Raw genomic sequence first — 21,308 nt, forward strand, 5'->3', positions numbered from 1 at the left:
TTTCAACAACTCCCGTTGTCCTGTTACTGTTATCATTCAGCGCACCCCCTCCTCAGGAATGGCTTGCAGAGTTGGCAATGTCTTCTTCCCTTTGCTAATTTAGCGCTCTCTCTCTCTCTCTCTCTCTCTCTCTCACTCGCACCACAACAACACACACTGCAGTTCCAAAGATAAAACTCTCTCTATTTATCACTGTTTGGGCAGTTAAGGTGCTGCAATCCCCTGACCTAATTGTCTCTCTCTCTCTCTCTCATTCTGTCTCGCTCATCATTCCTTCATTTAATTCGCCAGCATTCATTTCGCATTTATTTTCTTTCTGTACCTAGTGTAGTTCATACTCATTGAGGGAGAGAGAAAATTCTCAGAGTCTCTTGAAATTCTCTCTCTTTCTCTGAGTTTTTGTGACAAAAGCGATGCCGTTGGTGCGAGTGGAGGTGAGGAATGAGTACGCACTCGGAGCACCTGACTTGTACAGAGCCGTCGACAAGGAAGATCCCAAGGAGATTCTTGACGGAGTCGCCGTAGCTGGCCTCGTCGGAGTTTTGCGGCAGCTTGGGGATCTCGCGGAGTAAGTTGGTTTCCAAAATTTTCTTTCTCCATTTCTGTAGGTGAACCCTCTTTTGATGTTTCAAGTTTCAATACTAGTGTGTTTTAAATTGTACTAATTTGGGAAAAAGTTTCAATCCTAGTGTTTTAAATTGTACTAATTTGGTCAACTTTTTGTAGTGTGTTCGCGGTTTGATTTAATGCGCAAAATTTTGTTAATTTATTGGATGCTAGCTGGTGCATCTTGTGGTGAGACAAGTTTGAATTTCAAAGTGCATTTTTGTTTTGCAAATATGTAATGTTTCTGCTCAAGTCAGTTGAATACGGAAAGGAAATTATTTTCCATTTTCTTTACTGTGCATTTTCGGCTGGTAAGTTGTGCTAATACGGAAATCTTTAAAGGAGATAAGGGTTCAAAGGTCTTGAACATAGACAAGAGTTTTTCTAATATGTGAAAACATTCTTCGGATATTATTATATGAAACTGTGATTTTGTGTGTATCTGCATTTTCATATCAAAGAGGAAGCGTGTGAAGGGAGGGAGTTAATGGCATATCCTGTGCAGGGCATGCAAATGATCATATTCCTAGAACGAATGGAGAGAAAAGAGCTGCATAATTATAAACTCATTTCCAGAAATAATTGTCTGGCCGTTGTTTGCTGTGAGCTTCATCATAATTTTGGACTCTGTTGCAATTTAAACTGAAATGGCTTCTCTCCATTTGGTAGATTTTCTGCAGAAGTTTTTCATGGCTTGCAGGAAGAAGTCATGAGAACATCTTCTAGAAGCCGTAAGTTGATGGCTCGTGTTCAACGAATTGAAGCTGCAGTTTCTCCGCTTGAGAAGGCTGTACTGGCACAAAGGAGCCACTTACACTTTGCTTATACAGCTGGTATGATTAAAATACCGGCTTTCACATTTTCCAATACACATTTCCACATTTCTGGTTGAGTGATTGTAGCAACTGCACCACCAGCTCTTCCAACCTGCACTTTTAGTGAGCATGAACTGCCGCTCCTCCTTTCCGCATAATTATTCGACCATCTTTTATGTCCTTCTTAGAAAAATCTCTGTGCAGGTTCCAACTGGCGCACACGGATCCGATGTGAACAAAATCATTTTGTGTGCAGTGATGTGCCTCAATTTATCATGAACTCTTACGAAGACTCTCGTGCTCCTCCACGTTTGCACTTGCTTGATAGGTATGAGCAACTCTTAGCAAATTTGTGTCTTGATTCCCATTCTTGGCCATGCAACCAAGTTTTGTGCTTTTCTTTAGGTTTGACCCTGGTGGCCCTGGATCTTGCTTGAAAAGATATTCAGATCCAACTTTCTTTAACAGAGCATCACTGGCATCTATGGCATCTGGTGAAGCTAATAATCAGAAAATTTCAAAAGATAAGAAGGGTCGCAAGATTAAGGTAATAGGCCTAAAAACATGGTATCCTGGAAATGAATCACCATTCCTAAAATAGTTTATTCTGATGGTTGGTGGTTTGCATCTTATGTTTACCTAAACGGCTAAACCTGCTTAACTAGGTCACTGTTCCTGTCAAGTAATTTGGTCTTGGATCTACCTCTTTTCTGTGTATGCCCAAATTTTAGGGTTTATAAAGAAGAAATGACAGAGTTGTTGATTAACTTGTATCATCATCGACCAACACCGAATGAAAACAAATGGAAGAATCCTATGCAAGAATACTCTGTTAGACATCTTATGTAAAGTCAATAGGTGTTATGTATGTGTTCTTATGATTCCTTTTGCTGCTTGTTGTCTATCAGTCTTCCATACTAAGATTTATTGAAACTTGAGCAGAAAAGGAGGTCATGGCCCAGGAGTGGAGAAGTATCACGAGATGCATCATTGTCTTACAACAGTGGCAGGTAAATGATATTTATGCTCACACCCTGTGGTTGAAATGTGAAGAGAATTAAGAACAGGGAAATGGCGGTGAAAGCATGGATTAACAATATGTTTTGGATTTTTAAAAGTCTGGAGTTGACATGAAAAGGACTGCTAACTTGTGATGATTGTGTCTTGCAGAATGCGGTTCACTGAATTGAATATTGGTGGGCGAATGTCTACTTCACAAACAGCATCAACCTATGATGCTACATTGCAATCAGATTCCGGGGAGCAATCAAATCGGGACATGAGAAATGGGTCAGGCTATGTTGAACGTGATTTCCGTCCGAGTTACTCAGTTCAATCTGAAGAACAAGTCTCTAGAGAATCCCTTTCTTCTCCAGGAAAGAGGCATGACAAGGATTTTCTAGATTACAATTTTCTTGAGGAAAAAAGTACAGAGGCATATGATGATATTCAGATCAATCTATCACAAGAGCAAGCTGGCCATAGCTCATCTTCTGTCACATGGGATGAAAAGAGAGAATCCGTTGCACCTGCGACAAAGGAATCTGATAATGATGGCATGATAGAGGAGGAGGATGAAAACAGGCATTTAGAATTGTTTTCACCAAATTTGGACCCAGAAAGACTCGTCAATAATGCTGTTGATTTTGGAACTGTTGACAAAAGGGATCTCCAGACTTGTGATCAGGCTGTGACAACCCTGGACTCTGGTGATGTCCATCTTGATGATATTGAAAGTGAAACTGACCATTTTATGGATGCACTTAATACGATTGAGTCTGAATGTGAAACTGATCTAGATTGCAGAAAAAATCAAGAAGTAGAGCACTATTCTAAATTGGAGGACAAAGGAGTAGATGATGGATTATGTGAGCTCATAAGACCTAATTTAGAATGCCAGTCTTCAACTTCTGAATCTAATGTTTTGGCCAATAGTTCTCTGATCAATGGTGGTTGCGGACATAATCTCATTTCAGTGTCTTCGAAATCTCCTTATGCGACTAGCTGTTCTATTGATGGAGTAGCAGCCAAGGATGAAGTTAACTCCATATCCCCACTGGACAAGGCTTTACAATCATCTCAAAGGACTGAAGAATCGTCGACTCCAGGCAGTCCACACAGTGTTGATTCTCGTGAGAGTGGTAAAATAGGAAAGGATGACTTTCATTTCGTCTACTCATTGGGCAAGCCTTTACAATCATCTCAAAGGACTGAAGAGTCGGTCACTCCAGGGAGTCTGCACAGTGTTGGTTCTCGTGAGATTGCTAAAATAGAAAAGGATGAATTTCTCTCCACGTACCCAATGGGCAAGCCTTTAAAATCATCTCAAAGGACTGAAGACTCGTTAGCTCCATGCAGTCAACACAGTGTTGATTCTCTTGAGAATCATAACATTTATGCTGCCAATAATGTACAATCTGTTTCATGCACTATATCATCCAACTTCAGAGATGACAGACAAGGGGTGCCAAGTACTGATTCTCAGAAACATGCACCAGAAATCTCTAATGAGACTTCAGTTGCATTCTGGACTAATGGGAGCTTACTAGGACTCCAGCCGTCAAAACCACCAGATTGCAGTGTATTGAATGCTATTCCTCAAAATCCCATTTACAGGAAAGATGGAAGCAGTTCGTCAATTCAGCATCTAATTCATAGTGATAAAGATGCAGGGAAACCAGATCAAACGGAGAGCTTAAAAAATATGGAAGAAGACCCTGATATGGATGGTTCAACATGCCATGAATACGAAGAAAGTGTCTCAACATTTAGGAAGCCATCTTGGAAAATTTCACTTGCTGATTTAGACATCAAACTTGGAAAATTAGGCAATTCGCTTTATCAAAATAATGCCAGTTCTGCTAGATCAAGCATAACGGCATCTGGAAATCTTCCGCCTGCCAATCCAGCATCACGACCTGCCTTAGAGCATCAAGGGAATAGCAGTTCATCTCGGATGTTCGAACTCAGCAATAAATTACTTTCAACTGGATCAAACAAAAAACTATTGCCTGGTGGGGATTCAAACTCCTACCCTGGTGGCTATCAAAATGCTAATGCTTTTGAGCAGAAAAACTGTCAAAGTGTTGGATATCGAACATTTTCTGGACGAAGTAAAGATCTCTTTTGTGCTGAATCTCCTAGAATTTCACCTGCTTCATCGCCTCCACTTGGGCACATGAATATATCTTTCGAACCAATAGATGGCTTTGAGACTTCCAAGCTGAAACTGAAATTCCCCAATGGAAATACCAATAGCGAAAGCAGCAGTGATATCTTTCCTTCATTTCAGTTGATCCCAGAGGTTTCCATTGCTCGCCACAATGTTGGTTCAGATTCAGACACTGACACATTCTATAGATCATCACCTTCTTTATCAGATGATTGCCATAGCTATCAGTCTGAATCGAATTCGGAGCAGTGGGAGGCAAACGAAGCTCCTACTAGCAAGGACCGTGATTTATATGATGCCCTACGCAGAATCTCTTTGACAGAATCTGTTTCAACAGTTCCTGACAATGGGAGGACAACCCATGAAGGCATTCATGAAAATTGTGGACTTCAACTTCCTTTTGTTGAAAATGGTGTGCAAAAGTCCGAATCTTGTCGGTCGTTTGATCTTCAAAGTTTAGACACCATAAATCACTCGCTCAGAAAGGAATTAAGAAATGGTACCAATGCAAAGGATATTGTGCAACCACGACTTGTGCCTACTCCTGCTCCTCCACCTCTTCCTCCTGTTCAGTGGCGTGGTATGATTCCCCGTCTGGATGGGTTAGATGACCAGTGTGACACGATGCCTGAGGGCTCTTATTATGCATTTGATCTTATGCACTCAGCATCTACCATTTCCCAGCCTAAACCAGCCCCATTTAGTGAAGATCAAATTGATAGCACAAATATGCAGAAAACTAAGGTCTATTACTTCGACTTCCTTTCTTGCCTTTTGTTTTTCACCTAGTCATTTAAGCCATATAGGAATCTTATCATCAAGCTATTTATGTTCTCAGCAGTGCAGCTCACGGAAATCAAATGGACAAAGAGAAACTAATCAGGGCAAGACCATAGATGAAAAGGAGGACTTTCTACACCAAATTAGAACAAAAGTGAGTTAATAGTAGCTGTAGCTATGGTTTAATGTCACAACTTCATTACCCGTATGTCAAACTTAGGGCTTTGAACATGGATTTGGGAGATGGAGATAAGTAGGAATATGGTACCTGCATTCCCTCTATTCTTTGTTGACCTGCAGTTGGTTTACCTACCTAAAATACACACCATAGACTTAGTCGAATAATCATATTGTTTGGTCTATTTTCCAATGCCACATGTTTATCGTCATTTGGATCTTTACAATATTTCATTATTTACTGCTTTGCGTTGTATGTCTGCAGTGTTAGATGTCATCTTGGCTAGCTCTCTTGTATTTATCATTTCTCTTTCTGTTTGCCAATGTTGGTGAGCTGGAGTTCTTCACTCACAACTTTTGCAGTCTAGTTATTGGCAGAAAATGAGCATATGATCTTAAACATGGTTATTCTAGACATGCCTTTTACATCATACCAAATGATGAAAGGCACAATTGGACCCTAATAACTTGAGAACCAGCTACTTAGTTGTGCTTTCAATTTGGTTTGATATTATATCATTTATTGTTTCGTATTTTTGGTGGTCAGTCATTCAATCTGAGACCAATTGCAACAGCAAAACCAACTGTACCATCAGGGGCCTCTGCCAATGTCCAAGTCACAGCAATTCTAGAGAAGGCAAATGCAATTCGGCAGGTATGTATCCCTCCCTCCCTCCCTCCCTCCCTCTCTCTCTCTCTCTCTCTCTCTCATGCTTATTTGAAGTAACCTTTGTCTACTATTCATGAGGTTATTCTATTTCCCATTCAGGTTGTTAGCAGTGATGCAGAAGATGATGAAAACTGGAGTGACACTTAAACGATAACCAGTGATGAGGGCACCGGTGCACTGAAAACCAGATAGGTCCAATGCCAGGGAATTTTGATTTCCAAATTAGATGACACTGTGGTAAATATATGTGAATAAACCCTATTCCCTTTGTGTAATTAGTGCCCTAGGTCCTTTTGTATCATAACGGTGTTGTTCCCCGTTAGTTCAGATATGTAGTGAGAATTAGGTGAAAGGATCTTAGCCAGCTAACTAACATGCGATGGTTGAATGTAAATGCTACTTTTCGTGGCGAACTCTTTGCTTGCACTTGGTTCTCTGTCCAAATCATTAACTCTCTCTAGAACCCAACTTTTGCATAAATCGACAGAGATGATTCGCTTTTATGGGAGGAGCATAGTGTGTCGCACTAACACAGGGCAGGCAGGGTATTTACAAAACTTCATTATTGGTGTTGGAAGAATTTTGGTGCGTCAAATTGACTTGGTAACTTAATTGCTGATGACATTTGTAATTGTGCAAGAAGTGGAGGGATGATGGAATCAAAGCTAGCCCGACATCTTAAAATTTTGCATGGATTTGTAGGAAACACTATACCTTTATTTCTTTTTCTTTTTTTTTTTTTTGGTAGGGAAATGTTTAACTTCAAAGGAGCTACTTCATTATTATATAATCAAAGAGAAGTAATCAAGACGGTTATACAAAATGATGGAAACTATTATTATGTTAATTTAATTAATTCCAGCGATGATGCAAACACTATGGTGCACAACTAAAGGCAAAGAAGGACAAAAGGCCTAGCAAAGGAGCTGGGTAATTATGTATGTATGCGGAGAGAAAGGAAAAAGTAGGATGGTTTCTGTTGTGCATTTGAATTGTTGAAAAAAATTAAGTATGTTGTTATATATATACAATATGGGCTTTTGTGAGAAGAAGAAATGAATAAAACATTGAATATTGGGGAATTGAGAACTTTTACTTTTGTGTTTGTTTTTGTTGGTGTCATGTCAGAGATGCAATTGAAACTCAACACATGTGATAGTGAGTAAAGCAACATCAACGTCGATGCATTCTAAACCCCTTGTTTATTTTCAACTCCTATAATTAAAAAAAAATCACCATATCCTCTTAGTATTCAAACAAAATCTCATTAATTATTGTTTTTGAAGCTATTGAGTTTGATGAGTCAAGCTTTGCAGCATACATATCTTTCATCCCAAAAAAATAAAAAATAAAAGATAAGAATACATCAACCAAAGCAAGAATCCAAATAAACGAATAAGAACAAGAGATGTATGTGTGTTTGGCGTGCGACATACATATACATGAACTGCCCTTATCCCTCCCCACGACCACTCTAGTACGTGTCGAAACCTGTAGGATAATAAATAAAGGTGCAAAAAGGTAATACCACAATTAGATCATGAGATGAGATGCATGCATCTCCTTCTCCATCCCCCACTCTTATCATTCTTAATTAGCTTTACACTACCCCTTCAATTATTACAAGAAAAAAAGACCAACAAGTTTTCTTCCGCTGTAATGCTTAATATACAGACCACCTCAAAATTTCACTTCAATTTTACGACTCTTTCCAACCTATTTATTATTGTAGAATTATTTGTCATCGTATTTCTTAAAAATTATATTGATCGAAGAAAATTTTATTTTGATACTGATATTGTATGCAGTAATTAAAGTTCAAATGAAAACATATGCATAATCCTCAACAATGAACTATATAAGCTCTATAAAGAGATAGGGGGGTGGAGAGAAAAAAAAATTGTATTATATTCCAATATAATTGTGCTAAATCGCTGATTAATACATGTAAGTTTTGTATCATGGAGTAGGTTTTTGTGTTTATATTTTATGAGCGGGAGAGAGTGCACAAGTGGTAATCAGTGTCCAACTTGCAATATTAATAAAGGGGATTAATTATTATTATTATTATTGAATTGAAAAGAAACAAGGAAGACTTAATTAGTTTTGTGATTAAGTAAAGCAAGTTGAATATTAGCAAGCAACATTAATTGCTTATTCAACTTTTTAATTTGCTTTTTATCACTAATTAATTTAATAATCACTAATGTAACAAGATATTGATTGACTTTTTGCCAATGCCACTCCTCCTATATAGCTCAAAGACCTTCTTGCCCCTTTATCCCATTCTTTGCAAGTAATTAAAAGTTGTGGAGAGTGATGAGTGATGTAGATTTAGATGCGGAGAGCTAAAAGTTACCACTTTTGATCTAATCAGAGAAACCAAAAAAGGACAGCTTTATTAAAGTTAACTAATCCATAATCAAACTCAAACCCACCCCCACCCCCACCCCCACCACACAACATAAATTCTTCTCATCTACATAACAAAGGATATATCTATATCTATATATATGTATAGTAGTTCATCACATCTTATTATTCAGTGGTTGTAAAAATATTAGATAGTTTGGCTGCTCACACAAACATTGCTTGTGTCATTGCTGTCTATTTCTTGAACAGAAATTTGGACATCGAATTAGATGTGTCAAGTTTTTATATTTTTCGAATTATCGTAAAACATAATATGAAATGTAAAAATTTCATAAAATAAAAAACTAAAATTGGTAAACTTGTATAGCAAGAGAATAAAAATATAAATTGGGGTGTGGGTAATTAAGAATATGAATAAGCTGGCACATATATGGGAAGGCCAATGCAGACAACTTTCCTTAATGAATAGAGAATTCACATTTCATAAGTGTGTGCAGTGACTGTATATATTACTTACTGCTAATCTTATATTAGTACGTGACCAAAGTTGTCCAGAAAACACGGAAAAATAAACAATTTTATTTATCGTTAAATGTGCAAACTATTCTTATATTATTTTTTATTTTTATCTTTCACATTCATTAATTATAAGATAAATTTACTTACATATAATAATATTACGAATGTATTTTGAGAGTGGTTAGGTAAGCACAAGTTAAAGTTGTAGCTCCTTATTAATGGTTTGACAGTAAAATTTTAAATAATTATAATTTTTATGTGAAAAAAGTTACGGCCATAACTTCAAATGATCAAAATAACTTTTTTTTTTTTTAAAATGTTATATCCAAAATATATTACAAACTGTTCTAATATTCATATTTTTAATAAGTATTTAGTATTTCTTTCAAAATAATCCAGTTGGATATGGTGAGATAAATGAGTACGTGGTTGTATGTAATTAAAATAGCTCCTGTCTTATAATATTTATGTTATCGCATGTATATTAAAGAGCAACCAATTTTATTGTATATGTATGGGGCTTTGTATTTTACATAAAAATGCATATGTATAGTTTATTTCTGGAGAAAATACCAATCATTAAATGAAGGCGTATTAAAATGGATGATTGAGGATTGATTAAAAAAATAAAAAAGGGTATTGGATTTGGAATAGCAAGTTGGTGCTTTTTTCTTTTTATTTGTTTTGGGTATTTCCGCAGCTTCGGCGTTAAGAATTAAAATCAGATGAGCATGCCATCATCATGGATCATGGATCATCGATCATCTCTACTCTCTCATTTGTCAAACACATATCATAATGATTATCTTTTGCATTTGAAAATAGATTGAAGATATCATATTAATCAAATCAAACAGCTTTATCCCTTTTTCATCTTTATCTTTATGCTCCCATCCCACACTCCACTTTTGAGTGTTACTCAACCTGCCTCCACTCTGGACCCTAGACCTGATCATGACGTGGACAAAAAGTTCTGCATCAACTTTTCCATCCCCTCTTTGCCGCTGGCGGCTCTCTTTCTTTCTATTTTCCCCCTTCCCATTTTTTCTACACTTTTCAGTCTTTACTCTTTACCCCTTTTCTTTTCTTTTTTTTTTTATGAAAAAAATTATTCCCAACTGATTCCACGCACCTATGCGTATTTATCCATTTCTGTCTGTACGTATGTATGTGTGTATATATACACCCAACTCTATTTCTCTCCCCCCTCCGTCGTGATCAACCATCACCTTTTTGCTTTTCTCAAGCACATATTCATGCCACTATATATATCAATCAACTCCCCATAATACTTCTTCATCAAACATAAGAATTCTGCATAAATTTCCCATCCCAAAACCCTCTCTCTCTCTCTCTCTATATATATATATCTATTTATAATCAAGAAGATGGCTGAGGTCCAAGAAAATAACAGCTCATCAGGGATCAAGTTGTTTGGGGCTACAATTACACTGAAAGAAAGATCATCATCACAAGCAAACGATGATCGCCAAGAATCCAAGAAAGCTGAGGAGAAAAAGCCAGACAAGATCATTCCATGCCCCAGGTGCAAAAGCATGGAAACCAAGTTTTGTTACTTCAACAACTACAATGTTAACCAGCCTAGACACTTTTGTAAGGGCTGCCAGAGGTACTGGACCGCCGGCGGGGCCCTTCGCAATGTGCCCATCGGTGCCGGCCGCCGCAAGACCAAGCCCCCTTGCCGAGGCCTGTCGGAGGGCTGCTTATTTGACGCTTCCGGCCGGGTGCAGCAATTGGAATTCGACGCGGCGGTGGAGGAGGAATGGCAAGTGGCGGAACACGGCGACTTTCGGCATCTTTTTCCAGGCAAGAGGAGGAGATGCGCCTCCAATAGTCAAAGTTGTTAATGGATCCTTCCTTTTTGTCTTGTAGTTTCAGTAAAAAGAAAAAATATATTGCTGTATATACAACCTGTCCTAGTTGATACTTTTTTAATATTTTAATCCCATTATTAGCTTAAACTATGATATAATACTATTATTCATATATTATATAATTAATAACAACCCAAAATCGTAGATTACGGAGAAATTTAATTTGCAAAGTACATAATTCAAATAAAATAGGGTAGGGCTGAGCAGTCTATAATGAATTGGTCTAATGACATGGTCCCTGCCTCGACATAATCTATAACAAGATAGTTATGAATTTTAATGTGGAATTTAGAGCGTCTTTACTTAGTTTAAGCATTATATTAAAATGAAAAATTCTTACTCAAATCCATTAGAATTAGAATATTATATTTTAGCTATTGAAATTCTACATGTCACAGTGATCAGCATATATATGTGAAGGTATGGGTTGAGAAGTATAAATGAAGAGAGGGTGTAATCTGAAATGGTACAATCTCCATGTGGGATCTGATCCGGTGTATGCTAAAAGAATCACATGCTAAAAGCCAACCTTCATAACTATAATATATGCTGCAAGAATATATACATATATGATTTGCACTGTGAAAACTGCGGCATATTTAAGGTTATTAAAAACTAAGATGTGCATATTTTGGTTGCTTTTCGGGTGTGGGGAATTGTTTTTGATCATTGGTTGAAATCCCGCAATTCTCTTGCAAGAAAAATGTGGAGATCAATATGAAATAGTGTTAACAATCACACTCATTTGTGTACTGAATTCCAAATGAATTAAGAATTAGAGGGAGGAGGGAAAAGATGAAAGGACAACCATAAAGATGCTGGAATTACATCCCTTTTCAAAATACTTTTGCATCCCAATTGATTTATGATATTAGTGTCTTTTAATTTTTAGTTGTAAAAGCAAATTCATATGCCTAAAGTCAAAAAAAAAAAAAAAGTGATTGAGAAAAATAAATGTGATGTTTTTATTATTCATCATAAAAGTCTATGAACTGCATCATATTCGTACATAGACCTCTCAAACATAACTTACACAAAATCTACACTAAACCAATCATCCAACTTTCGAACTAAGCTTACTATAAAACAAAAAATGAGGACAGGTACGCACTTCTCTAAAGACTCCATCGAAATAAACAGGAACAAAATTTTTCCATGTAATCAATGGAATTATGAAGAGAATCTAAGGATGATCAGGATTGATTTCGAGCTCCTTGATGAGTTCTGCGCACTCGGGGTTGGCTTTCTTCTTGGTGAAGCCAAGAGGATTGGCGTAGCGTGAGCTCCCATGAAACCCATTGTTCTTGGTGAGTGTGATTAGTGAGGATGGCTTGCTCGCCCACCCCTCGTCTGGGATCTCATTGCAGTCCGCCCTGCTGCTCTTCACCAGCGTGATCCCGCATTCCTCTTCCTCGTGATCGCCCTCCACCTTCAACCGATATTGTCCCCCTTCATTCGTTTCGCCTTCTTGTGTGTATGTTATGTTCCCTGCTTCCTCACCTTTGCATTCCAATTTCACCTTTGCCCCTGCGGTGTCACCAAATTAGCACATAAACGTAGAATCACTTACTAATATTTCTAACATGCATGCACTCTAATTAATCTCTAAACATACCTGGCATAGGCTCACTGAGTTTGTTAATAAAATTGAGGCGGCAGACCTCGCAGTACACCTCTCCCACGACAAAGAATTCTGGGGTTGTAGCGCGGGCGACGCCGGGGAGACACAACAAGCACAGGACCCCAGCAAAGAGAAATACTGCAATTCGTTTTAGACCTGACATTCTTGCTTACGATCTTATTTTCTCTTTTTCACTTACTGTAATTTTGAAAGGATTAATTAATTATTAATTGGTGTAATTATGTTGTGGGAGTGTGGAGGGAGGGATGGATATATATTTGGGTTGGTGGTTTTTAACTTGTGGTAATTGAGGCCACTCTTTGTTGTACATGGCCAAAACAAGCTCCCCCACACACACGCACGTAACTCCACATGCTAAATTCAGTTTGTCCAAAATCATAAGGGACAGGAAGGACGGGCGGAGCGACAGCTAGCTACATATTACAGTACTACTAATTTCAGTATGAAATGAAACTTTCTCCTCTAAAATTGCATTTGACCAGAAAGTTAGGTACCCAAACTTTGAGGAAATATTTCGTGCAGTAGTAAATGCTGGACTAGGTAGTTGAAGGAACTGATCAACTCGTAAATAAGAAAATTATCATGTGAATTTTAAAAAATTGATCCTATAAGTTCATAAATTGAAGGGTAATTTATGATTAACTTTCCTAATATTTGACATAATTATATATACTCACTCGTTATTTAAAATATATTTTTTAATTTAACGATCTTATAACCATTAGTTTAATTTGTTAGTATCCGTTAGGTTTTCAATCATTTTTATAGTAATTTGATCGAAATGTTCTTGTAAACTATTATTTAAAATTATACTTGTTTACAAAAATTTCTTTATGAATTAAGTAGGTAATTCTTTTTTTATCATTTTTAAAAGTTTTTCATCCATCTCATCCAATTTTTTATAATTATGATAAGTTTCAATAAAGTTTATTGTAAATTATCCTAAATAGAATGATAAAAGAGTCAAGTGTGATTTATGTAAAAAAAAAATAATCAATTTCGAAAGTAAGAAAACATTATCTTATCAACTAGTGAGAGAAGCCTGACAGCGCATTGTATATATACTATTTTTTTAAAAAAAAACACAAGTATTATAGATATAAAGTGATGATTCTGACATCATATTATTAATTTTGTGCGATCTCAAAACTATCTTGAACTAATAAGATTATTAGTTTATTTAATTCTTAAAATTTTATATTAATATAATTGATTAATTAATATTATATATATATATATATATATATATATAAATTCGGTTGCGTTATGACAGCACTCCACGATGACAAATATATAAAGAAAAGGGCTTGGTGTTGATAAATGTTATTGAAGTCATTTTAGAATGATGAGTCACTTAAATAAGCTTATCAGTAATTTGCATTTTATACCCTTTAATTAATTTTGTTTGGCACTTCACACTCATAAATTATAAAAATAGCAATTAGCAGTTCTGGGTGCTGGTTGTATGTACCTTCCTCAACCAAATATATATATAACAAATATGAATTTAAATATGTACCTTACTGCTTGCTTCCTCAATCATTTTTTGGGTAACAATTTCAGTGGGAAAGTGGCAAGGGATGCAACTTGCCAAGAAAAGAGTAACTGGGGTGCAAATTGTTAGTTTTATAACTTAAAAGTGTAAAGTACTAATTATGTTTAATTTAAGGGCGCAAAATGCCAATTATAGCTTTCAATATCGTATATCTTAAAATAAAAAAGAAAACTGATAAACTACTTCTCCTCCAATGGCAGAAGATGGGGGCGGGTGCGGATATAGGTATGGGTCTGATGCAGCCCGACAGAGGAAGAGGATAATAAGATGGTATGGGGCTTAGAGATATGTCAATTTTCAAATCTTGGCACACCAAAATACTACTCCGTCACCCCTTGTTTGTCTCTAGAATCTGCTGCCTGCCTTGTTTTCCACTGTTACTATAAATAGCATTCGGCGTACAAATGGCGTCCTCCGCGCCTTTGTTTTGTTTTCACTCTTCTAGAAATCTTGTCCATCGCTACACAAATTCTTGCAACAACAATAATCCCACGTCTTCGTCTTCAAGTTCTTGCTCCCCTTCACCGTATTCTTCCTGTCATAATACTTGGTATTGTCGTCGAGGGCATACCTGGAACCTCGCAACTTTTGCCGGTAAGAATTCCCGCCCCATTAACGACTTTTACTCACTCTTTTGTTTCTTTTCGTTGTTTTTGTTTGGAGTTTCTTTCTTGTGTTGTGCGGGAACAACTCTGGCTGAAATTTTCTTAATCTTGGAATCTTGGCCAGGAATCTTAAGATTCTTGGCGTTTGTTGGTGTAAATAAACCATTGTTTCAAGCTACTTATCTTGTACTTTGGTTGTCGAAATCATTAATCTCCAAGTTTGTGAAAAGATGCATGTTAAGCAATCCCGTGTGTTATAGAATTCTTGGGATTAATTATGCCAACTGTCCTTTATTCTTGAAAAAAAAAACAAAAAAAACTGTCCATTATTCTTGAACTGTTTATGCCATCTCTAAATTCATGTAATCAAACTCTTTCTTCGCTTACAAGAAAAAGAATCTTGACTCTGGATATCGACTTGATAACTTAGAAAACGAATCTTGACACATAATATCAATTTGATAACTTCTTTGTGACGCCCCCCCCCCCCCCCCCCCCTTTGGTCTTAACAGTGAAAATCTTGATAGATTTTGGAAGTTGAATTTCAAAAGATTAAGATCTTATGATAAGCAAGAAATATTTCTGCCATAAAAAGAAATGTACTTGATAAGCTTAACATTTATTCCATTGTATAAAGTTGAGTGTTGTTGAGGGACTATTAAGTTTTTGTGTGTTAGATGTTCTGCAACTATAATCTCACTTGATTGTCCTGTACCCCATTAAATAGTCTAGCATTGTCTAGTCAATTTCTGGCACAGTTCGGAATTTTTTTCTCGCTCCATTCATGATTATTGGATTGCAGGAACTGGTGGCTTTCTTCACCCACACCCTCCAGTTCAATTGTTCCGGATGGAGCATTGTGCTCTATCCAGTACATTGTTGCATCAACCCTTTGCTTTCTAGCTCCATCTTTGTCATTGCTTTAGGATGCAGTATCTTTCTTGCTTGGAAGCATATACATGTGTTATTTACTCCAAAGGTTTATTTGCACCTTGAAGGCTTGAAATATATTTGGAAGCATCAAAGCCATAGAGCTCTAGCCATGAATACATCTCAGAGCAACCTTGCATCACCAAGGGGCATTGTTAATATGGAGGATAAACCTGATCATCTTCTTGTTCTTGTTCATGGAATCTTGGCAAGGTAAACATATGCTTACACATGAAATGTGGGACCAATCTTTACCCAATCCATACTCTAATTTAGCTGTATGAGTATAGGCGGAATTAAGAATTGGTAACAATTGAGAATAAAATAGACATTTGAAAGAAACTAAACAATGAATATCATTAGAGAAGACAACACAGTCCTCCATGTCCAATAGCCTTTGTCAAGTATTTGGATTTTTGATGTTAGAATCCAACCACTTCGAGACACAACAGGAAGTTATAGAGTTTAGGCTTTCAGTATGGCTCTGATACCATGTTTCCCACCACAAAGGATACAAATTTACATGGAGGTATTCATAGTATAAATACACACACACAACATATAACTTTGAATCTACCACATGGAACACACTAGAATATGTCTATTAGAAAGGAGGAGAATACAGGAGTGGGGAGAGATGTGTCTCATGCCTTGCTAGCTATTTTAGGAACCACAAGGAATGCTTTTTCATGATAATGATACTAATCTTCTAGCACAACTGTTCGTCTTATGCTTCTACAATCTTGTAGACCAAATTTGGATTTCGATGACGCATATAATACGAATATTTGTTCACAATATCCCAATATTCATATTGGCATTTTGGCCTTGATTGAAGTTTCCAAGTATTGCAGCCCGAGTGACTGGACATATTTTGAAGCGGAGTTGAAGAGACGATTAGGAAAAAGGTTTTTGATTTACGGTATGTTGCTACATCTTTCCGATATTAATATCACTAGACTTAAACAAGCTCCACTTTAATTTTTATTTTGTTTCTTGTCTCATGAAAGGATCTTTCCAAAGCTTTATTATAGAGTGGGAAATGATTTTGGATACCTGGATAAAATAGTAACAAACAACAATTACAAGATATGTATATAGTGAGTTAAAAGACAATTATTAAGCACAAACATCCAATGAAGGATGGAATTATTGAGTGGCTTGGGTAGGATGGGAAATTAGAGATTGTCTTTGAGAAACTTGTTTACATATTTTGTGCTAGAGATGGAGAAAGCAGCCATGTGTTTTGGGTTGAAATGGATATGATTTTGGAGTACGTTTTTGCACTTTACTTGCACTCCAATGCTTACAGATTCTGTTGTGCAATGTTTTTGCTAATGATCTAGTGTGCAACTATTTATTAACTTGGTTATATGTGCAGCGAGTTCATGTAATACATACACAAAGACTTTCACAGGAATTGATGGCGCTGGAAAACGACTGGCTGATGAAGTACGTTTTGAGGGGTGTTGTTCGAATGTGTTATTGTATATTGGTTTAGCTTAGTGCACCGAGTAATGGATTTCACTTCATATGGCTGAACCACAGTCAAAAAGTGACCAGACACCATACTAAATTCATGAGAGTATTATGGTAGCTTTTGTAGAATGTATGTCTTTTTACACTAATTTTTGCGATAAACAGGTCATGCAGGTTGTGAAGAAGACAGAGAGCCTAAAGAAGATATCCTTTTTGGCCCATTCTCTTGGTGGATTATTTGCAAGATATGCAGTCGCCGTTCTGTATACTCCTAATGTATCTTCTTATCAGTCAGATGTTCTAGCTGGCTCTCCTGCTACAAAATTTAAAACCTTGTACTCCTCAAATAAAGGTTTGATTGCTGGTCTGGAAGCGATTAATTTTATTACCTTGGCAACCCCTCATCTTGGAGTGAGAGGAAATAGGCAGGTATATTTTGCTGATTACAATATAACTTATATTTAGGGTTGTATCTTTTCATGGAATTACAGATAAGTGACACTTGTTTATGTTTTTAACCGTAGATGCATCAGCAACTAGGTTTTAACTTTAAAAGAGAAAAAAAAATGAAAAAAAAGCATAGGTGGAGATTAAACTAATTCCACTGAACTCTGAAGGGATGAATGATCATATCGCCTCAGTCATGTGTCTGTATGAGTTCTTGTCGTTATTCTTTTTGGTGTTATATTCTTTCTGCCTCTTTTTTTGCCAAGTGCCTATGTCTTATTCTGTCAATCATTCTGCCAAAATTATCTTTTCTCAAAACAAAATGAGCCCTTCTGTCAATCTGGTTGAATGATCAAGTCCTTTTATCAGGTCCATGTATGCTCATAGTAAATCCATTTCTCCATTGCTCTGATTTAATGATCCAGTGGTTCTTATCAAGTCTGCCACATTATTCAACTTTTTTTAAAAAATATTTAGGCATTGTGGACTTAAGTTGTTGTAAAGAACTTAAGGTCAAGTGCCCTGGGTTGTGGTTTGGAATCTGACCTCCTTACAGTTAATTTTCTTTAAATGGTTCAGCTTCCATTCCTTCTGGGTGTGCCTTTCTTGGAAAAACTTGCTGCTCCACTTGCCCCCATTTTTACTGGGCGAACTGGCAGTCAGCTCTTCCTCACTGATGGCAATCCCAATAAACCTCCTCTCTTATTAAGAATGGCTTCTGATTGTGAAGATGGACAATTTATGTGAGTATATTTAGTCTGTCAACATGTGCTTTAATCAAATAGGTTAATATACTTCAGTTGAACTTTAATACCGTGGATTGTTTTACAGATCTGCACTTGGCGCTTTCAGATGTCGGGTTCTTTATGCTAATGTCTCTTATGACCGTATCCCCAATGCGAACGAAATAAGTCTTTTAGTTGATATTGGAATTTTTTCCTCTGTTGCAATTAATGAAATTCTTTAACGAACCCAGATATGGTTGGTTGGCGCACGTCATCGGTACGAAGAGAAAAGGAACTTCCTAAGGTAACTAATCTTTTACTTTGCCGATCAGAAATTTTAATCTGCAACTTTAGGCATGTATGTGAATGAATATATATGGGAATCTTTTCTTTGGAATTGTAATACTGAGTTAGTGAAACTCCAGTCCATTGCTTCTTTGAGATTTCTGATATTTGAACTTGACAGCCCCCTCGTCGCTCTTTGGACGGCTACAAACATGTAGTTGATGTGGAATATTGCCCACCAGTTTTGTCAGAGAGTGCTCATTTCCCTCCAGAAGCAGCCAAAGCAAAGGAGGCTGCCCAAAATGAACCCAGCATACAGAATACAGTAGAATATCACGAGATTGTGGAAGGTAATTATCAAGCGTTAATACTGATTATTTTTAGCAGTTACAGGGAAATGAGAGTTCTGTCCTTTTTCCATACAGAGGAAATGATACACGGTTTACAACGATTGGGATGGATGAAAGTCGATGTTAGCTTTCACTCGGCATTCTGGCCCTTCTTCGCACATAACAATATCCATGTAAGAGTCATTGCTACTTTCTCATACCTCATGATGCTATCCGCTCATTCTTGGCTCTATGGATTTTCATCTCTTTGTTCTTGGCCCTCTCATGCTGATTCTCTGTCGTAATGAACAGGTTAAAAATGAATGGTTTCACAATGCGGGGGCAGGAGTGGTTGCTCATGTTGCAGATACCATAAAGCAACAGGAGAAGCAACAAGACTCCTCTTCCACATATATTGCTGCAAGTTTGTAGCCCTATTGCTACTGTATGATGAGGGTTAAAATCATCTTTTCAAATTAACCCCAGAGCAGAAGTAAGAGCCATAGCCTACAGCAATTAACAGGAATTATCGCTTGAAACATTATGTACCACAATTTCCTCCACCATGAATCAAAGGGGATGCTGCATCATCTGCTATCAAGATTTTGCCACTCACCCTCCCAAAAAATATTGAACGCAGAGAGAAAGAAATATATATAATCTAATTTAACTTGTTGTTTGGTTAAATCATACAAAAGAGAAAATTGTTTAAGACATAATTATTTGAAAACTAAAGCTGGAAAGCCGAGAAATGGAACTTTTTTAAGGCTTGCACGAATTCAATTCTTGGGCATCTAAATAAAAAGCATATTAAGCAATTCAAGAAAACTCAGTTATGGCAACTAGAAATTATATGAAAAAAGATGATTTATTAGCAATATCCAAGAATGGGTTGTCATAATTCAAAATAATCAAAACAAAACCAGCCCTAAGACTTGTTTAAGGAGAAGTAGAAATTGATTAGTGAAATATTAGTATGTTCTAACACAAAACAGATGAAAGTTGAAAGACACAAAGCAGTACCTTTTGTATGCTGAAGGTTTCTAGCCGTTTCCTGTTATAAACCACTATAACTTTTTCGTCCATGTATTGGGTTCAGGTTCTTTTTCAATGCACTTCCCCATAAACATTATCCTATATTTGCTATAAGTTTGTTAGTACAAGATTAGTTTGTTATTGAAAATCTAATCAGATCGATTTTGCAAGATTTGGGATAGTAGAATTATCTGTTTTTATTTGAAGTAATTAGTTAGTTTTTATTTGACTAGTTTGTTAAGATTTTTTTGGATTAGCGATAGGTATCTCCTTGTACTTCATCGCTATTAAATAAGTCAGTGAAATGGAAAATATCATCTTCTTTTCCCGGTAAGCGTAGAATTGATTGATACCATAAAAATAAGGCGTGCGTTGATTTCCGGGTTGTAATGTGGTTATTATCTATGAATACCGGATGTTTGATGATTGATTCCCTTGATAACACAACAACTAAGATTATGGTGAATTCACCATATCTTTAAAATAAAAACGTTGTCTCGGTCAGACTGTGCTGCACAAGATGCCAATTTTTGATGGAAAAATGATGAGCACATTGTAGCTAAAGAACGGAAAATACGAAGTTGTTCACATTGGTTTCTCCATAGCATTTGTTTCTTGCTGGGGGTTTGGTCAGTATAAATTCCGGGAAGCAAAATCTTCCCACAGAAGAAGATCAAACTAAAAATCTTATCAACAATGGCGGAGAAGGAAGGAGCAATCATCAAGAATGGTCATGAAGAAGGGCTAAAAATGGCCGTGGCCCTTCTTCAAGAGTTCGACCTGCCAGAAGGGCTGCTCCCCCTGGCTGATGTGGTTGAAGTGGGATTTGTGAGGAGCACAGGGTACATGTGGATCCAGCAAAAGAAAAAAGTAGAACATAATTTCAAGATGATTAGCAAGCTTGTGAGTTATGACACTGATATAACGGGCTACGTGCAGAAGAAGCGGATCAAGAAGCTCAAAGGAGTTAAGGCGAAAGAGCTGATGCTGTGGCCTCCAGTCAGTGAGATAATTGTTGATGATCCGCCCACCGGCAAGATCCACTTCAAGAGTCTTGCAGGCATCACCAAGACTTTCCCTGTCGAGGCCTTTGCTGCTGGCCAGTAAATGATATCAGTCCCATGGTCTGTGAGGATTATGGAATTCCATTCCGAATGTTGTTCTTCTCTTAAGTTTCTCTTTCGTCCTTCGAATTATGTTTATGTCCATCAGTAGAAAAATCAATAATACGGTATTTGAAGGCGTATATATTTATCAGAAGCATCTATC

General features: G+C 36.9%; 5 protein-coding genes across 8 annotated transcripts; 4 read left to right on the forward strand and 1 right to left on the reverse strand.

Annotated features, from left to right (window-relative positions):
- LOC105167856 (protein SCAR3) lies at positions 1–6,646 on the forward strand. Of its 4 annotated transcripts, none has more exons than XM_011087692.3 (10): positions 3–209; positions 332–568; positions 1,276–1,439; positions 1,626–1,749; positions 1,827–1,968; positions 2,364–2,431; positions 2,592–5,337; positions 5,432–5,527; positions 6,098–6,205; positions 6,320–6,646. In XM_011087692.3, the coding sequence occupies exons 2-10, from the start codon at positions 414–416 to the stop codon at positions 6,365–6,367; spliced, it is 3,651 nt and encodes a 1,216-aa protein (XP_011085994.2). In that variant the 5' UTR covers positions 3–209; positions 332–413; the 3' UTR covers positions 6,368–6,646. The 4 variants fall into 4 exon arrangements, with proteins under 4 accessions (XP_011085995.2, XP_011085994.2, XP_011085993.2 ...); XM_020696141.2 differs by lacking the exon at positions 3–209 and adding an exon at positions 727–795 and having other exon boundaries at positions 427–568; XM_011087693.3 differs by having other exon boundaries at positions 1–568; positions 5,435–5,527.
- A 3,666-nt stretch (positions 6,647–10,312) lies between these two features.
- Positions 10,313–11,094, forward strand: LOC105167857 (dof zinc finger protein DOF1.5). Its single transcript, XM_011087694.3, has one exon. The coding sequence runs from the start codon at positions 10,501–10,503 to the stop codon at positions 10,978–10,980; it is 480 nt and encodes a 159-aa protein (XP_011085996.1). The 5' UTR covers positions 10,313–10,500; the 3' UTR covers positions 10,981–11,094.
- Positions 11,095–12,091: 997 nt separating this feature from the next.
- On the reverse strand, positions 12,092–12,866 carry LOC105167858 (olee1-like protein). Its single transcript, XM_011087695.3, has 2 exons — positions 12,623–12,866; positions 12,092–12,534 (listed from the first exon to the last, which is right to left on the reverse strand). The coding sequence occupies exons 1-2, from the start codon at positions 12,789–12,791 to the stop codon at positions 12,191–12,193; spliced, it is 513 nt and encodes a 170-aa protein (XP_011085997.2). The 5' UTR covers positions 12,792–12,866; the 3' UTR covers positions 12,092–12,190.
- Positions 12,867–14,378: 1,512 nt separating this feature from the next.
- LOC105167859 (uncharacterized) lies at positions 14,379–19,605 on the forward strand. The gene is made up of 11 exons (XM_011087696.3): positions 14,379–14,798; positions 15,808–15,952; positions 16,594–16,661; positions 17,121–17,191; positions 17,384–17,647; positions 18,245–18,408; positions 18,497–18,552; positions 18,642–18,694; positions 18,857–19,025; positions 19,101–19,198; positions 19,317–19,605. The coding sequence occupies exons 1-11, from the start codon at positions 14,609–14,611 to the stop codon at positions 19,434–19,436; spliced, it is 1,398 nt and encodes a 465-aa protein (XP_011085998.2). The 5' UTR covers positions 14,379–14,608; the 3' UTR covers positions 19,437–19,605.
- Positions 19,606–19,739: 134 nt separating this feature from the next.
- Positions 19,740–21,285, forward strand: LOC105168575 (uncharacterized protein At5g01610). Its single transcript, XM_088883200.1, has one exon. It carries the CDS (start codon positions 20,736–20,738, stop codon positions 21,144–21,146), a length of 411 nt encoding a protein of 136 aa, XP_088739326.1. The 5' UTR covers positions 19,740–20,735; the 3' UTR covers positions 21,147–21,285.
- Positions 21,286–21,308: the final 23 nt, after the last annotated feature.

The sequence above is a fragment of the Sesamum indicum genome, linkage group LG8, assembly GCF_026168435.1.
Source record: "Sesamum indicum cultivar Baizhima isolate 11 linkage group LG8, ASM2616843v1, whole genome shotgun sequence".
NCBI classification, from domain to species: Eukaryota; Viridiplantae; Streptophyta; class Magnoliopsida; order Lamiales; family Pedaliaceae; genus Sesamum; species Sesamum indicum.